Here is an 18,663-nt window from a genome sequence, read left to right as displayed (position 1 = left end):
AAAGCAGCTATTAACAGTAATTGGCTTTTGAGTTGGGCCTAATGCAACTATCGAGCCCTTTAGGGGACCTTCTGTTGCACCTCCTTATTACAAACGTGGCATCACATGTGGCGCCAGGGAAAGGCAATGGAAAAGCTGTGTTGGCGAAAGAAAACAGGCTGCTGCGAGGCGCTTCTTTCTCATGATGAAGCACCAGCAACTGATCCAGCGGAGGACAAATCCGCAATGCCGGGAGAGAGAATTTAGCGGTTGTCAAGGTGGTGTGGGGTCTCCCTTAGGAAGAATGTCCATGGTTGGCAGGAGAAAAGCTTGCCTATCTAGCCAAACTGATAGTCGTTCTTGGTTTTGTCATGCGGTAGCCAGTTAATGCGCTCTTTAGATTCAGTGGGGTTTGTTTGAATGCTTGAGATATCTGAGAAACCACATTCTCCTGTGTCAACTTGTCCATTCATTCAAGACAGCGGTTGAGGGTCTCCTCTGAATGAGGTGCACAATGCAAGGCTCCATGGAAGATCCTTTTTGGTGGTGGCTCCACAGCTGTGGCTTAGTCTCCCCACTAAAGTGTGCTTTGCCTCTGCAGCAGAGGCGAGGAACCTGATCACCAGATCCCAGTGGCGTAGCGTGGGTTGTCAGCACCCGGGGCAAGGCAAGTGATTTGCGCCCCCTAACCCGTGGATTTGCGCCCCCTAACCCTAACCCCCAGATGTTGCGCCCGGTGCGGCCCGCCCCCCCCCTGCACCCTCCACGCTACGCCACTGCCAGATCCTCCCATCTCCTACTCTTGTAGGCCAAATGTGATAGGTGGGGAATCTGCATGCTGTTTTCAGGAGCGCATTATTTTTTTTAACGCACACTTTCTGCTAATCACTCTTATTGCTAATCTCTATAACCTGGAAAACCATCAAATCCAAGATTGTGTTTTGAGCCATGATTGCAGTCTTGTATAAAGACCAGGCTGAGGCTATGGGCAGCCTCTCTAAGACTCAACACCTTATTCAAAGCAAGACTGGGATAACCCTCAAGGCGAGAAGTGCAGGAGTAGGCAGAGGCAGTGAAGGGAAGATGAGGGACTCTAAACAGAGAGCTCAACCCTCAGTTTGGGAAAGTGTAGTCAGGAGTCATGGCCTCCAGTTGGGTCTGTAACCCAGTAGCAGCAAGGCCAGCCCGAGACATTTTGGCACCTGAGGCAAACCACAAAATGATTCCCGCCCCAGCAGGGAAGAAGAGATGAGTGAAGATCCACATTGGGGGGGGGGGGAGAAGAAGAAGAAGAATTTGGATTTGATACCCCACTTTATCACTACCTGAAGGAGTCTCAAAGTGGCTAACATTCTCCTTTCCCTTCCTCCCCCACAACAAACGCTCTGTGAGGTGAGTGGGGCTGAGAGACTTCAGAGAAGTGTGACTGGCCCAAGGTCACCCAGCAGCTGCATGTGGAGGAGCGGGGAATCGAACCTGGTTCACCAGATTACGAGTCTACCGCTCTTAACCACTACACCACACTGGCTACACCACTGGAAAGGGAGAAAGGAAGATCTACACTTAGTACAAGGGGGTGGAATCAAAGCAAACTTAGCTGACGGTTGCCCTGAAAATCAAAGGTCATTGCAGGAGGGAAGAGTCTGTTCTGAAACATGCTGAGCAGGTGCAGAACCCAGGAGACCCCACCATTTCCTTCCTAGGGATGGGACGAGACCAGCAGCTCATCCTATTCACCAAGACACCACTGTAGAGACAGCATTGTTGAGGGCTGCCAAGAAAACAGCAGATCCAGCCTCCAAGCAGTGTGTCACAGCCATTGCTGCCACTACGACAGCGGCAGTAGCAGTGAGCGATGCTTTCCTTGGAGGCCAGATCGGCTGCCCCTGTGAATTCTGCCACCCAAGGCTGTTGCCCCACCTTGCCTCGTGGGTGGGCCGGCCCTACTTGACAGGGACAAGTGGTGCAACACAGACCACGTCTGAGCTTGTGGATTTGCTGCCACAAATCCAGCAAAAGGATTAGGTTTCCTCGATTCCTCTTTGACATTTTAGGAGAATACTTAATCCCCATTTAAGTCTTAAGGTTCTTCAATCCCTGTTTTACAAGCTTGGTTGGCAACAGCACCGTAAATGATTTGGTGGTTTGAGAGCAGTCCGCCCCGGGGTGTACCGCTGGTCCCTATAGAAACTCAGCTCTGCAGACAGTTCCTCATCCTTCCCCTCAGGACAGCACTCAAGTCGGTCCCCAAGTACAAGCTCAGCAAATATCTCCAAAATTGAAATCATGGATGAAAAGGTCCTCTGGGCAGGGAGGGGAGACTCAGGGAATCCTAATTGGTTTAGGGGAGTGGCTGTGCAAGAGGACAGGTGTTAGCATAATGTTTTGTTTTGTTTTGATTGCACTGTGTTGCAGCCGTGATGGAATTGCATAACAAACTGTCTGCAACAAACCACTTCACCTACACAACGTAACCTCTGGGTCCATTTCTGCTCAAGCATCTTCAGTGGTATGAAGCGCCTTCCATCAGCTTCAGCGGGTGGCCCAGTTGTGCCCCAATCAGGACATCTTCTGCTTCTGTGCTCTGGTGACCTCTAGGCAAGATTACCTCAATTCATTATACAGTGGTACCTCTGGTTATGTACTTAATTCGCTCCGGAGGTCTGTTCTTAACCTGAAGCCCCACTTTAGCTAATGGGGCCTCCCGCTGCTGCCGCACTGCCGCCACACGATTTGTGTTCTCATCCTGAAGCAAAGTTCTTAACCCGAGGTATTATTTCTGAGTTAGTGGAGTCTGTAACCTATAGCATATGTAACCTGAAGCGTATGTGACCCGAGGTACCACTGTACAAGGGGCTGCCTTTGAAGACAGTTTTGAAGCTGTAACTGGTGCAGAATTCAGTGGCTAGGCTGCTCACCAGGGCAAAACAGCCAGGGCAAATAGCACCAATCCTGGCCCAACTGCACTGACTATGGTGACCAGGCAATCGTTTAATAACACAAGGCTGCTGTAAGAGGTTAGCTTTCTGCATCCATGAACATTTTTGTCTAATGTGGTACCTCGGGTTAAGAACTTAATTCATTCTAGCTAATGGGGCCTCCCACTGCCACCGCGCGATTTCTGTTCTCATCCTGAAGCAAAGTTCTTAACCCAAGGTACTATTTCTGGGTTAGCAGAGTCTGTAACCTAAAGCGTCTTTAACCTGAAGCATCTGTAACCCAAGGCACCACTGTACTTAAGTTGCCAATCCTCTTTAGTTGGGACCTTGCTCACTTTCCATTTTTGGGCTAACAAAATGTGGGCCGCAGTTGTTACATACATAAATAACCTTTTCTGACACCTGGGAATACATGCCCTTGCATTCTCTGCCATAGACTCACTAACTGTTTCCAGGACTAATTTCATTCTCAGTGTTCTCTTTCTGCAAAATGGGTTAATGTGTTCTAGAATCTACTAAAGGCTTAATTCCTTAATAATACTCTACATATATACTTATGCCTTGACATGTAATTGCAGCTAGGCTCGTCTTGCCTGACTTGTGTGCTGCGTGCACTTTTGATTTCTGCTTTGTGCTTTGACTCTGCTGGTAATTTGTATAGGGTATGGATTCTGCACAACCAAAAAACAACAACCCCACAATCCATGCACAAGAGGGAGATAGCAGCAGGTTTGGATGAATCACAAGGTTTGTGGAAGTCAGAAAAAAGTAGAAAAAGAAACAAGAAGAGAACAAAAACAGGCTCTGAGAACTAAGCAGAACCGTGGCCACAGAAGGCTGGCTAATTGTTGGAGAAAACCAAGGGGGTGTCAAATGAAGTGCAGTAGTGCCTTGGAAGTCAAACGGAATCCGTTCCAGAAGTCTGTTCAACTACCAAAACATTTGAAAACCAAAGTGTGGCTTCTGATTGGCTGCAGGAAGTCCTGCAGCCAATCAGAAGCCACAGAAGCCCCATCGGACATTTGGCTTCCAAAAGAACGTCCGAAAACCGGAACACTCACTTCTGGGTTTCGATCGTTCGGGAGCCAAAACATTCAAGATTTAGGCTGTTCAAAAGCCAAGGTGCAACTGTATCCTAGAAATGGGCATGCCTGGCTAAACCCCCAGTCCCACTAGGAGAACAGAATATCTAAGAAGTTCTCCCATTCCCTGAGAAATGCTTTGCTTCCACCAGCAACTATGCAAAGCTTTTTTAAAAAAATCTTGTTGCCTGTCATAATGAGCTTGCTCGATTTACATAATGCCTAGCAGGCACCATCTGATGAAGACTTTTTCCGTGTCTTTGATGTGCTAGGGAAGTAATGTTGAGGAAGAAATTAACATAGGAAAAATAATGAATGTGGGCTTTTAATTTGTGTTTGCGTGTTAGACACACACAGAGAGGCATTAAATTTTAATTCTATATTACATGTTTACTTAATTCATGTATTCATTACATTTCAGGAGGCGCAGCTACAACCTGGAAAATGTTAGTGCTGCAATTTTTTTTTCCTTTTTAATGATGGGGTTGCCTTTAATATATATTTGACTGTATTATGTTGGCTGACAGGGCGTCCCTTATTCTAATTCACCCCCTTTTCTTGGTGTCACAGCGGATTCATTTTTAAAAAAATATAAATCCCGTATCCAAATGAGACTATCACATGGTTAAATTAGTGCTGGCCCAGAACATCTTCATCATCTGAATTATATCCTGACCTTCCTCCTCAAGTAGCAAATTGATACCCAATTTCAAAACAAAAAATCACCGTGAAAACACTCCAAAAGTTTTAAAGCTTTCTAAAAACAGTTACAATGAAAAAATCTAAAAGCAGTTTCAGCTTATATACATATATTAGCAATTACACCTAAAAGCATTCTTTCATCGGGTTTGTCAGGAATGGTGTTCTTCAGCCACTGAATGTCTGGGTAAATAGGAATGTTTTCACATTCTTCCTGAATGTTAAAGGGGGAAAGTTCCAGAAGAATTTCAGAGGTCTCCTCTCCAACTGAGAGGCACATTCTGTTATCTCAAAGCATTTGTCTTGGCATTCAAGGCCTCACTCTGCCTGTTCCACAGAGTCCCAGCCCTTCCCCACCCCCTTGGACATTCCACATTCTTCAGTGGACGTTTAAAGGTTGGGATTTTGCAAGTGAAAGAAAGGTAGGTGTGGAGGGCCCATTAGGAGTGGTCCGCGGGACCCAATTTGACCCAATTGCTCCAGTTGCCTTAAAGTCAGCCCTGATAAGACTGTGCAGGGGTTGGACTGACAAGCCCTGCACCTCCTAGGTCCCTGGTGTCACCATTCAGAGTACAGACTCAAGGAATTGTTATGGAAATAAAGGGGGGCATTTATTGGAAATCAGTTTTGTCACCTCTCCCCCCCAAACCCCAAGACAATGAGCCCAGCCACCTTTTATTCACAGTCGCATAAGCACTACACTACAGCATGGCCACAAACTTGTACGGTCAACCGCTGAAATATATACCCAATATGTAGCAATGGAGATTTATGTTACTGCTTTATGAATGAACACTGTGTTTTATGAATGGACTCTGTATTTTGTGAATTACCTAAGTGCCACCAATAGGGAGCTCTAGAATCTGACACCAATTGGGTACTACCAAACAGTGACCCCCTATTGCTGAAAGCAGGTAACCAGCAGGGAATGCTTCAGCTCAGCCTTTGCACTGTTGGCTGAACACCCCCTGCTATGCAGATAATGGATGCCCTTCTGGCATCCTGGCCAACTCTATTGTTGTTGTTGTTTAGTTGTTTAGTCGTGTCCGACTCTTCGTGACCCCATGGACCAGAGCACGCCAGGCACTCCTGTCTTCCACTGCCTCCCACAGTTTGGTCAGACACATGTTTGTAGCTTCGAGCCAACTCTATTATGCTGGTGTAAACCCTGGTGCAAAGTCTTCCAAAGTCTTCCTAATTTATAAAGTTCCAAAATACAGGCCAAAAGAGAGCAGGTCTGGGAAGTGCGAGGCCCTGCTCCGTATAACTCCTGCCCTGTCATTTGATAGGGTGCCCACTTGCCCTCCTTCTTGACATGGAATGCTCTCTATTGGAGTCTCCAGGTCCAGTACAAAGACCATAAGGAGGGAGAGCAGGGACCTTGAAGTTCCCAACAGCTGTTAAGCAAGCAAGCAAGCAAGCATACAGGTCACTTTTGTCACAGTCAGGACGCCTAATTCCTGGTCAGGCCTGCACCCAATCTTGTTTTTGTACAATCTTGTTTGTCCCCAGTAACCAAAATTATATTATCAACATATACAAGTAGAAAAGTTGTTTTCTTTCATTTGCAAGGAATCGTACAAAACGAAGTGGCACTAATAAAGAAAAGTTCCAGGGTGGCAACAGAAAGCAAACTAAAAATGCTTTTGCAGTTCATCAAAATTATCCAGCAATATCAAGTTATAGGAAAACTGGTGCTATTCACAGTAATCATTCTAGTTGGTTAATTGGTTCAGCAATTTCCATGCACATGACATGTGATGCTAATTATTTCCCCCAAGATTTAAATGATAACTAATCAGAGGCAGCTGCAGGAGAGCTATGAGATTCAGGTGAGGGTCAGATGCCTTGTCGATCCCAGCAGGTGTATAAGAGGACGCCCTGGCCTGTGGCCTGCCCAACACCAAGTTCTGACATTTGCAAAATCCAAATAATGCAGCTGCTGGATTCAGCCATGTGCCCTTCAAGTCATTCCAGAGATCAATCTGCATTCCTACAATATCACGTGATTTCTGTGTATAGTTAAAGGAAAGGAAAAAGGCCCCCATCCCCCACCCAGGCGGTTTTCTATTCTTGTGGCCTTTTCAAACTTAAATTTTGCAAACTTGCATCCCCCCCAAACTGCACCCCTAAAATGTGTCCTGGACCATCGCCATGGCTGCCCCGCCCCACACTAAGCCACTGAATGCATGACCTCCAGAATTGTAACAGTTCTACACTGCTGTGTAGACTTAGCTCAGAGGTGGGGTTGAATGTGGTTGCTGGGGTCTCAAGGCCATCAGCTGCCTGTTAGGTAGCGAAGGGGACTTAGAAGTCATGCCTGCAGGTGGGTCTACCTGGTGCACAGCAGGTCTGTTTGGAAGAACCATGGCATACAAAGAAGCTGGGGTGGTGATGGGTTTAGTGTTGACTTGGTAGTTGATGGAAACTCGCCAAGAACCTGCCTGGCAGATGACAGCAGAGAAGTGAGGCCTCAGTCATCTGCACCTGTTGTCCTTCTCAAAGACCATCTGTATTATTATCATTAACCGTAATGGTTTGTTATTCATGAGAATGACACGTTGGAACTAGTCTTGTCTAAGGCAGTTTTATGGGGACATCCAAAGTGTAGGGTGAACGCAACCTGTCATTTTGTGATGCCTCTTAAATGTGGTTTCTCATATGACTGTCACCATCACACAGTCAGAATTGACGGAGCTGCTGTTCAGGTTCAGTTGCAACCGGCAAAGCCTTTATTAGACTTTATTAGAAACAAGTGGGTTGATTAAACAACAAAATGAGCAAGTTGTGTGGATTAGCAGAATAGGTGCCAGAAACAAAAAAAAAATGCAGAAAGATGATCACTTCAACAGAAGGCTGACACAGAGCAATGGTTCCTGAACACTTTCTCTCCCTTTCACTGCAGTCCCCTGCAGGTTACCAAAAGGAGTTTTTCCATGTTTGCAGAAATCTCCCCCTCTTTCAGCTCAGCCTTATTCAGAAGTAGAAATGACCAGAAGCCATTAAAAACTGAAACCAAGAATTAAGATGTGGGTATTTCAACATAGTTGGCCTTTGCTGGAAATCAACCTTAGTCCCAATCTAGTCATGCAACGGAAATGGTAGGGGATAAGAAATTAGGCTGTTCTTTCATGGTGTGGCATGTACTTTGCCTGGCACATTTTCTAGCAGGCTGCGGTATGTCTGGATCTCTTGCTCCAACCGGTTCTTAACATCCAGGAGCTCTTTGTATTCCCGGTCCTGGCCCTCCATTTCCAAGCGCTGCTCTGCCAGCTGCTGCTCCATGAAGGAGATGCGATCCTGTATTTCGGCTAGTTGAGCATTGTAGCGATGTTCTCCTTCAGCCAAGGACACTTGCAGTGTGTCTCTCTAAAGGGGTGAGGAGGGAACAAGAGGCAGCATCCTAAGTGCCTTAAATGTGTGGGCATGAATGAAAAGCTTTTGGAACCAGAAGCTACACAGAAACCAGAGAGAAAGTACATAGGTGAACATAAATCAAACAAGCCTATCAATGGCTACTAACCATGATGTCTGTATACTACCCCCAGGATCAGGGTGCTATTCCTCTGAATGCCAGTTGCTGAGGAACAGACTGCCAATGATGCTCAACGTGGCCTACAACATGGGGGGTGCGGGTGGCGCTGTGGTCTAAACCACCAAGCCTCTTGGGCTTGCCAATCAGAAGGTCGGCGGTTCAAACCCCTGCGACGGGGTGAGCTCTTGTTGCTCTGTCCCAGATCCTGCCAACCTAGCAGTTCAAAAGCACACCAGTGCAACTAGATAAATAGCTACCGCTGTGGTGGGAAGGTAAACAGCATTTCCGTGCGCTCTGGACCTATCACGGTGCTCCGTTGCAACAGAAGTGGTTTAGTCATGCTGGCCATGCGACCCGGAAAGCTGTCTGTGGACAAACGCCAGCTCCCTCAGCCTGAAAAGCAAGATGAGTGGTGCAACCCCATAGTTGCCTTTGACTGGACTTAACTGTCCAGGAGTCCTTTACCTTTACCCCTTTTTTACCTCATGTGACACCTTTGCTGAAGCCTCATCTACTATCAAGCCAGGTTCAAAGTCTCTTCCATTAATCTACAAAGCCCTGAGTAGCTTAGGGACTGTCTGAAACCTTATATCCCAGCTCGATCACTGAGATACAGTGGTACCTCGGATTAAGAACTTGCATATAAAGTAAATATGAGTGAAAATAGCCCACTAAAATGCATTATACAGTGGTACCTCAGGTTAAGAACTTAATTAGTTCTGGAGGTCCGTTATTAACCTGAAATTGTTCTTAACCTGAGGTACCACTTTAATTAATGGGGTCTCCCCCTGCTGTCGCGCCGGCGCTGCATGATTTCTGTTCTCATCCTGAAGCAAAGTTCTTAACCCGAGGTACTATTTTGGAGTTAGCGGAGTCTGTAACCTGAAGTGTCTGTAACCTGAGGTACCACTGTAATTATTTTATGTATTAATGATTACAACAGTGTTCCAATGCCACTCTGCTTCATCCTGCCCCACCAACCACTACTGGACCTAAGTTAACTGAGCGCTCTCACCTTGTGCACCCAAGCATCTGTACCCACTAAATATCTGGAGAGGACCCCATGGCATGGCATGGCATGATTGAAACCAAGGGATTTGTGGACCTGATTAGACCCAGGATGGAAAGCCACCGTGACTCCACCATGTGAGTTGCTTTGAGCTGCAAAAAGGATAGAGCAATAAGATGCATCCCACACTCGCTCTCCTTACCAGATTGCGCTGGGCTAGGAGATCAGTCTCTAAGGCCTGCAGCTGACGTTTCAGCTCAGTGGCCTTATGGTTGCCATCCTCAGCTTCCTTGCTAGTGGTGCAGATTTCCTGGTTCACTTCCTCCAGCTGAAACACAGATTGACTGAAACATCAGCATTTTCAGAGGTTTTATGTACTATTCGGTATGCGGGGTGGGGGAGTGGAACATTGGCTTTGGCAGAACAAAAGGAAAGAAAAGAGCACGTTCTTTTCTATTTTAGAGATGCTGAGCCAGGATTGTATATGCTTTGATTCCTCCCCCCTCCCTTTTTTTTAGAGGCTATAGTTATTGCAAACTGAATAACATTGCACTTTTGGATATACTGTTGCACTACATTCTTCCTACTTCTTTGATTAGCCAAAGGGAAGAGCAGTGGTGAGACCTGGGTTCCAATCTCCATGCAAGGTCATGAAGCTTGCTGGGTTACCTTGAATCAGTCACCATCTCCCAGCCTAACCTACCTTACAGGCTTGTTATGAGGGTGCAATGGAGGAGGTGGGTGGGAGGAACCACACATGGTCTTGGGGGGAAGGTGTGGGTGTAAAAGTAGTGAATAACAAAACAACGCAGAGCATCGTACCACCACCATCACTCTGGAGACTTCTGCAGCCCCTGCCCTTTTCCCATCAGACTTCTTCTTTTAAAGTTTTGCTCTCTAACAGGGGCCAGATTCATTTACCTTGCCTTCATACCACTCTGCAACCTCCTTGCGGTTTGAGTCGATCGTCGCTTCGTACTTGCATCTTATCTCCTCCAGGATTTTCTTCAGATCTCGACTGGGGCAGGCACTGATTTCCAGGTCGACATCACTTGAACAAAGTTTTTGCAAAGAGATTAATTCCTGCAAAGAGAACTTTGATGAGAACCATGCCTTTGCTGTTGTATTATAAAAGGGCTGGCTGCGCACAGCATCAACTGTTCAACCTTTCCTGTATATATTTTTTTATATTTTTATTACATTTTTTCCAGATAGATTTGAACAGTACAGAAAAACAAAGAAAACAAGAAAAGAAAAGAAAAAAGACAGATTATTAACAAAGCTTGTTTCAATCCATCATCGGACTTCCCCAAATCTCCCGAACAATGCATTCTCAAATAATGTATTTATCAGCAAATTATAACCTTGTTTCATATGTTTCTTTTGTACTTTTGATTGCATATTAAGTTTAAATTACTTATTGTCCAAATTATTCAATAAACACATATGTTATCCTTTTTTACAGTTTAAACATTGGTTCTTTCATTATTATTATCTAATTTCATATATATACCACTCTCATTGCTGGGGCTATCCTTCCAAATCGTACGAAGTCCTATAGTTCATATAACTTATATAGTTTTTGCAAATAGTCTTTGAATTTCTTCCAGTCCTCCTCCATTGCTTCTTCTCCCAGATCTCGGATCCTGGCAGTCATCTCGGCCAACTCCATATAGTCAATCAATTGCGTTTGCCACTCTTCCAGTGTGGGTAAATCTTGAGTCTTCCAATATTTGGCAATAAGAATTCTTGCTGCTGTGGTTGCATACATAAAAAATGTTCTGTCCTTCTTTAACACCTTTTGGCCCATAATGCCCAAGAGGAAGGCCTCCGGTTTCTTAGGAAAGGTGTACTTAAACACCTTTTTTAACTCATTATAAATCATTTCCCAGAAGGCCTTCACTCTTGGACAAGTCCACCAAAGGTGAAAGAATGTTCCTTCAGCCTCCTTACACTTCCAACATTTGTTATCAGACAAATGATATATCTTAGCAAGCTTGACTGGGGTCATGTACCACCTGTATATCATTTTCATAATGTTTTCTTTCAAGGCATTACATGCCGTGAATTTCATACCGGTGGTCCATAACCTTTCCCAGTCTTCAAACATGATGTTGTACCCAATGTCTTGAGCCCACTTTATCATGGCTGATTTAACTGTCTCATCCTGTGTATTCCATTTAAGCAGCAAGTTATACATTCTCGATAATACCTTAGTCTTAGGTTCTAACAACTCTGTCTCAAGTTTCGATTTTTCCACCTGGAATCCTATTTTTTTATCCAACTTAACAACCTCATTAATTTGGGCATAATGGAACCAATCTTGCACCTTGTCCTTTAATTTTTCAAAGCTCTGCAACCTCCAATTATCTCCAATATTTTCTATTATTTCCCAATATTTCGGCCAGCCGGCCTCCATATTGGGGTTTTTACGTGCCTTGGCCTCTATTGGTGATAGCCACCTCGGAGTCTTACTTTCAAGTAAGTCTTTGTATTTCATCCAGACCGTAAAAATTGCTTTCCTGACAATATGGCTTTTAAACATTCCATGTGTTTTTGCCTTGCCGTACCACAAATACGCATGCCATCCTAGCGAGTTATTAAAACCTTCCAGGTCTAGGACATCTGTATTCTCTAATAAAAACCAATCTTTCAACCAGCAGAAGGCTGCTGCTTCGTAGTATAACCTTAAGTCTGGCAGGGCAAACCCCCCTCTTTCTTTTGCATCAGTTAGTATTTTAAACTTTATTCGGGGCTTTTTGCCCTGCCAGACAAACTTTGAAATATCCCTCTGCCACTTTCTAAAACATTCCACTCTGTCCACGACCTGCAAGGTTTGAAACAAAAACAACATCTTTGGCAAAACGTTTATCTTTACAGCAGCGTTCGGCCCAGCAAGGAAAGCTTCAATCTTGACCAAGTTTCTAAGTCTTTCTTAACTTCTGACCAACATTTTTCATAATTGTCTTTGAACAAATTCAAATTTTTAGGCGTCAAGTTTACCCCCAGGTATTTCACTTTCTTAGCCACATTTAGCTCTGTTTCCTTCTGAAACCCCTCTATTTCCGAAAGCGTCATGTTTTTCCCCAAAACTTTAGTTTTTTGTTTATTCAACTTAAATCCTGCCACCCGACCAAATTCATGAATCAGTTCTAAAACTCTTTTTGTACTGGATTCTGGCTCCTGTAGTGTTTGTTCAACCTTTCCTGTAGAACGACATAAGAAGAGCCTGCCATTGGTCCATCTAGTCCAGCATCCTGTTCTCACAGTGGCCAATCAGATGGCTGGACCAGAGCACAAGAGAACCCTCCTCTCCTGCAGTTTCCAGCAACTAGTATTCAGAAGCATAACTTACTACATGGAGAAAGAGAATAGACCTTATGGCTAGTTACCATGGATAGCCCTCTCCTCTATGAATTTGCCCAATCCTCTTTGAATTTGTGTGTGTGTTTGAAATCATGAATGTAATCTGTTTGGGGGCACTTTGTGTCAAAAAGTGGCTTGTGCCATTTTTTTGTATAATGTACGCAATTCATGCATGCGTTGTTTTTATGAAAACGAGGGGCTCTTATTTTGTTGAGCCAACCATGTACCTCTTCGTGGTTCTTTTTGAGACCAGACAGTTCTTCTTGCAGTGACTCCAGTTCAGCTTCCATGTCAGTCTTACAGCTGGCCAGTTGATCCAAAATAGGGTATAAGCCATTAATGTCAGCCTCCACATTCTCACAAAGGCCACACTCAGTATCAAGCCTATATTGACAAAAAAAAGAAAGGGCTCTGAGACTTAGCTGCACTCTATTTACCATATTTTTTGCTCTATAAGACACACCAGACCACAAGACGCACCTAGTTTTTGGAGGAGGAAAACAAGAAAAAAAATATTCTGAATCTCACAAGCCAGAACAGCAAGAGGGATCGCTGCGCACTGAAAGCAGCAATCCCTCTTGCTGTTCTGGCTTCTGGGATAGCTGCGCAGCCTGCATTCGCTCCATAAGACGCACACACATTTCCCCTTACTTTTTAGGAGGGAAAAAGTGAGTCTTATAGAGCAAAAAATACGGTATTTAGTAACCATGCTTATTTCTGCAGGGCCAGTGCAGTCGCTTAAAAATTAAACTCAAGAGACTTTCCCCATTTTAACATTACTAAGTATGAGCATGCTCAAATGCAGCAACTGAATCAGAGGCTAGACGTCAGGTAAAGGTACCCCTGACCATTAGGTCCAGTCGCGGACAACTCTGGGATTGCGGCGCTCATCTCGATCTATAGGCGGCATTTCTCCACAGACAGCTTCCGGGTCATGTGGCCAGCATGACTAAGCCGCTTCTGGTGAACCAGAGCAGTGCACGGAAACGCCGTTTACCTTCCCGCCGGAGCGGTACCTATTTATCTACTTGCACTTTGACGTGCTTTCAAACTGCTAGGTTGGCAGGAGCAGGGACCAAGCAACGGGAGCTCACCCCGTCGCAGGGATTCGAACCACCGACCTTCTGATTGGCAAGCCCTAGGTTCAGTGGTTTAGACCACAGCGCCACCTGTGTTCCAACTAGACATCGGGGGAACAGTATTTTTTTTTAATGTTTTGGTTTCTTATTTGTTATTTGCATTTCCACCAAACGATGCTCAAGGGGGCTAACAACAATAACAACACAGATGATCAAATATTATGAAAACACAATAAAACACCAAAGTAAGGCCAGTAAAATGACAATTTGACACAAGACCCGGCTAAATAAAAACTCATACGTCTTCTGGTGGAGAATTATGAGATATGGGGTTAGCTGGGCCTTCTTAGCAAGCTGGGGTTGTTGTTTTTACAGGCCTTCAAAATCTGTGCACCTGACAGAAGTACTTCAGGTAAACCCACAGAAACGCTCCACTGCTTTATGCTGGAGCTATAGGTTTAATGAGACACAGTAAGAACATAAGAGCTCTTGCTAGATCAGGCCAGTGGCCCATCTAAGTCCAGCATCCTGTTCTCACAGTGACCCACCAGTTGCCCATGAGAAGCCTGTGTGCAGAGCATGGGAAGAAGAAGAAGAAGAAGAAGAAGAAGAAGAAGAAGAAGAAGAAGAAGAAGAAGAAGAAGAAGAAGAAGAAGAATAGTAGTAGTAGTAGTAGTTTGGATTTGATACCCCGCTTTATCACTACCCTAAGGAGTCTCAAAGCGGCTAACATTCTCCTTTCCCTTCCTCCCCCACAACAAACACTCTGTGAGGTGAGTGGGGCTGAGAGACTTCAGAGAAGTGTGACTGGCCCAAGGTCACCCAGCAGCTGCATGTGGAGGAGCAAAGACGCGAACCCGGTTCCCCAGATTACGAGACTACCGCTCTTAACCACTACACCACACTGGCTCTCTGGGAGAAACTAGATTCTTAACTCCCTAAACAGCCTCAACCATGTATACCTGAAAGAGCATCTCCACCCCCATCACTCAACCCGGACGCTGAGGTCCCGCTCCGAGGGCCTTCTGGTGGTTCCCTCACTGCAACAAGTAAGGTTACAGGGAACCAGGCAGAGGGCCTTCTTGGTAGTGGTGCCCACCCTGTGGAACGCTCTTCCATCAGATGTCAAGAAGTAACTATACAGACTTTAGAAGACATCTGAAGGCAGCCCTATATAGGAAGGTTTTTAATGTTTGATGTTTTATTATGTTTCTGTATATGCTGGAAGCCGCCCAGAGTGGCTGGGGCAACACAGTCAGATGGGCAGGGTACAAATAAAATAGGATGGGAAAAGATTCCCATCCTAGAATGAACAAATTAGCTTTATGCATTTCATGATAAGCCCAGCCCTGATTCATTCATGGCACGCTAAAATTGGTAGGTGTTTGCCATAAACGGAAATGACTAAAGGCTGGCTTTAGTATGATTTGAACGATAAAAGCAATTTGGGATCCTTATGTTCTGTCCCAGCTAGTGCTCCTCCTCTGAGTTTCTTAACATCAAATTAAATTAAAGGAGACATTGCAAAAGAGCCGTGGCTACTGACAAAGTTAGCAGGCCTGGGTCTCTTGTTTAGCAAGGGCCAAACTAGATGCAACTCTAATTGCATTAATTGAATTCACATGCATTTCTTATTACATAAATAGCAGTGTAATGGTGGGTGAACCTGAGCAGTCTCGGGACAGGGGTGGAGGAGGAGAGGGAGTTCACGTCTTTCTGCTGCTGCCCCAGTCCCAATAAAAACCCTTCTCCAGAGCAGGAATGGGAGAGAAGATTAACTCATTGCTCATTTAAAGCGAGCTTGCACCATCGGCACTTTCTAAAACAAGACAGGGATTGGAACACAGTGGCCCTTCAAAATTTGCACGTTCAGAAGCAATACATGAGCCAAAGCAATACATGAACCAAATCCTTCAAAAGTCACACTTAATTTTGCAGCACAGTTCTCCAACCGAGGAGGTTGTACAAAAATGCATGTGACTGGGTAAAGTGTGCACAGAAGTACATAAATTAGTGTGATGTCTACAGTCTTGGAGACATCTGCACACCTCCCCTGTTTATACACCCATTCCAGCCGTCTTCCCCAACCTAATCCAAGTTTTCTGCAAATATGAATTTAACAGTAACACAAAGATTTCAGGCTCAAAAGGCAAGAGACGTTCAGAGCAATGCGTAACTCACTTGTGCTTCATGTCTTCAACGTTCAGGTGATTGTTGTCAATCTTGATAATTATGCTGTTGTTCTCTACCGTTGTACATACAATCTGGGGTGGGATGGGAGAGAGAAATGGAATTTGTTAATTTCTCCTGATCTATACAAAGACCAAAGAATGAAGTCCAGAACTGAATGATGAAAAAGCTGATTTGGGTAGATGGCTTTCTTTGCCTACAACACAAGAACTACAATGCACACACTGGCCTGGTTCACACAATAATGGTAAGCCAATCAATGGCTCACCGGGATAGCAAGAAGGGGTGGGCTTCCCCAGAGCCGCTAACAACCATTTTGTTCCTCCCCAGTCCTTTTTGCTCTCATGCCATACTGGGCTAAGCCATGGTTTGGCTTAGCCTTCAATCCGGACCAGTATTCATGGTTAAGAACTGTCCTCACCAACCACAAGCTGTAGCCAAGAATAAATCTTTGGGGCAGCAAGTTGTTTACGTTCCCTTTTTAAGCCAAGGCTACCTCATTTCCGCACAAGAACCAAAGCACAGCTGTCCTTCAAAATTCGCAGCTCTCTGAACTTTGCAGTACAGTTTTCCAGCCAAGTGATGGGTCTTAAAATGCATAAACTGGGGTGAAGTGTCCACATAAATGCATACATTGCAAAAAACAACATACTGAAAAGCATTATTTTCAGAGAAATTGCTTTACATAAATGTGTGTATTTGACAGAATAACACACACAAGTGTGTATATTGGGAGAAATTCACATTAAAATGCTGCTCAGTTTTCAAAAGGGCGTTTTATTTATTTATTTAAATCACAGACCGATATGGAAATGTGAAGAACTGAGATTAAGACTGGGAAAATGAGAAACAGAGGGAAACTGAACTTGACAGATTTGGCCATCCCTGGTGAGGACAGAGCTTAGCCACAAGTCCCTGTTTGTACAACATGCTAAGTCAGGCATAGGCAAACTACGGCCTTCCAGATGTTTGGGACTACAACTCTCATCATCCCTAGCTAACAGGACCAGTGGTCAGGGATGATGGGAATTGTAGTCCCAAACATCTGGAGGGCCGGAGTTTGCCTATGCCTGTGCTAAGTCAATCCTTGGCTTAGCTCAGCACAGCACCACAAATGACTGTGGAGAAGCAAAGAGGCTCCAAGTCCCTCTCCAAGTCCACACATCCACATGACCCCAGCAAGCCATCGTTGGGCTTATCATGTCATGTAAACCAGGCCACCAGGAATGCTTTGAGTGTTCCTGAGAGATGACATTCCTACCTGGCTTTGAAGCTCCTCAATCTGCTGGTAATAGTGGCTGTAGTCCTTCAGTTCACCAGCCAACCTGTTCTTGGCATGGAAATCACTGATCTTGGACTGAAGCTCAGCATTTTCAGCCTCCAGGCATCGCACTTGGTCTATATAACTGGCCAAGCGGTCATTGAGGTCCTGCATGACCGCCTTTCCGTCAGTAGAAGAAAAGACAATGCCGCAAGCTTCGGGATCACCACCCGTCCCGCCAACTCCATTGCCAGCTCCATCGGACCTGACTTCAGCTAGCCCATCCCCATATCCAAATGGAGGATAACCGCCATGGTTACCACTGGGGCAGCTACCTGTACTCATTCTCCTCCTATGGCCACCCCTGATAAATGCACCATGGCAACCGCTGCTCAGAAAGTTGCTTTGGCCAATTCCATAGTCATGGGTGGAACGACCTTCAAAGCGGGAGGAATTGCCTCTGGCACTACCCAGCCCACAAGAGGTGTGATAGCTGGAAGAGACAGAGGAAAACCTGGACCTCCCATTTGAGCCAACACTTGCGCTATTTCTTCCCACGATTACTGGACTGTGCACGGTGCTTCTTCTCATAGCGAGAGCAACTTGGAGATCCAACCCAAAGCAGAAGCCAGCGCTCAAGGTTTGACACTCAGTCAGAGTGTGCCGCAGTTATCCTGCAGGTCTCGATTTATACCTTTTGCTAAGGGTGTCACCACGGGGAAGGAGGGCTGATTTGTCTTCTCGCAGGTTTGCTGCTGGCTTCTCCTTCGTCCCACTGGCAATTTGCCTCCAGATGACCCCACCAAATAGGCAGTTTCTTCACACATCAACTGCTCGTTTTAAACAAGGTTACCACACCAGATGTTATTAAAGTTGTACAGAATCATCAAAAGTTTGCCTTGTTTTTCTTAAGGAGAGGAAACGGCAGTTCCTTGAAGCAATTGGGGAAAAAACCCTTTTGTTGTCCATATTATGAGATGGAATCAATGCTGGCCAAAGACATTTCACTACCTTGGGGGTACTGCTGGATCCATTGCTGATAATAATAATAATAATAATAATAATAATAATAATAATAATAATAATAATAATAATAATAATAATAATTTGTTACTTATACAGCGCCCATCTGGCCGGGCCTCCCCAGCCACTCTGGGCGGGTCCCAACAGAATATTAAAAACAATATAAAACATCAAACATTAAAAATTTCCCTAAACAGGGTTGCCTTCAGACGTTTTCTAAAAGTCAGGTAGTTGAGGCTCACATAGCCTGGCTGTTTCAGAGTGCCTTCCATCAGCTTCAGCTGGTGGCACAGCTGTGCCCCTATTTGGTCAGGGACAACTTCTGTTGTCTATGCTCTGCTAACCTCTAGGCTAGATTACTGCAGTGTGTTATACATGGGGCTACATTTAAAGATGTTTCAGGAACTTCAGCTAGTGCAAAATTCAGCAGCCAGGTTGCTCACCAGGACAAGATGGTTTGAGCATCTAACACCAATCTTGGCCCAACTGCACTGGCTGCCA

The 18,663-nt window shown here is 45.1% G+C and overlaps 1 protein-coding gene across 1 annotated transcript; it reads right to left on the bottom strand.

Moving 5' to 3' along the window:
• Nucleotides 1-7,408: 7,408 nt before the first annotated feature.
• On the bottom strand, nt 7,409-17,313 carry LOC308571660 (keratin, type I cytoskeletal 17-like; the record flags this gene model as incomplete). The annotated part of the gene is made up of 6 exons (XM_081167308.1): nt 7,409-8,068; nt 9,446-9,571; nt 10,165-10,400; nt 12,830-12,993; nt 15,870-15,952; nt 17,140-17,313. 6 exons carry the CDS (start codon nt 17,311-17,313, stop codon nt 7,829-7,831), a joined length of 1,023 nt encoding a protein of 340 aa, XP_081023434.1. The 3' UTR covers nt 7,409-7,828.
• Between the last annotated feature and the right edge of the window lie 1,350 nt (nt 17,314-18,663).

Source organism: Podarcis bocagei, assembly GCF_964188305.1.
Source record: "Podarcis bocagei genome assembly, chromosome: 13".
Classification (NCBI taxonomy): Eukaryota; Metazoa; Chordata; class Lepidosauria; order Squamata; family Lacertidae; genus Podarcis; species Podarcis bocagei.
The sequence above is the reverse complement of the archived record's forward strand: the minus strand, read 5'-3'. Positions and strand labels throughout refer to the sequence as shown.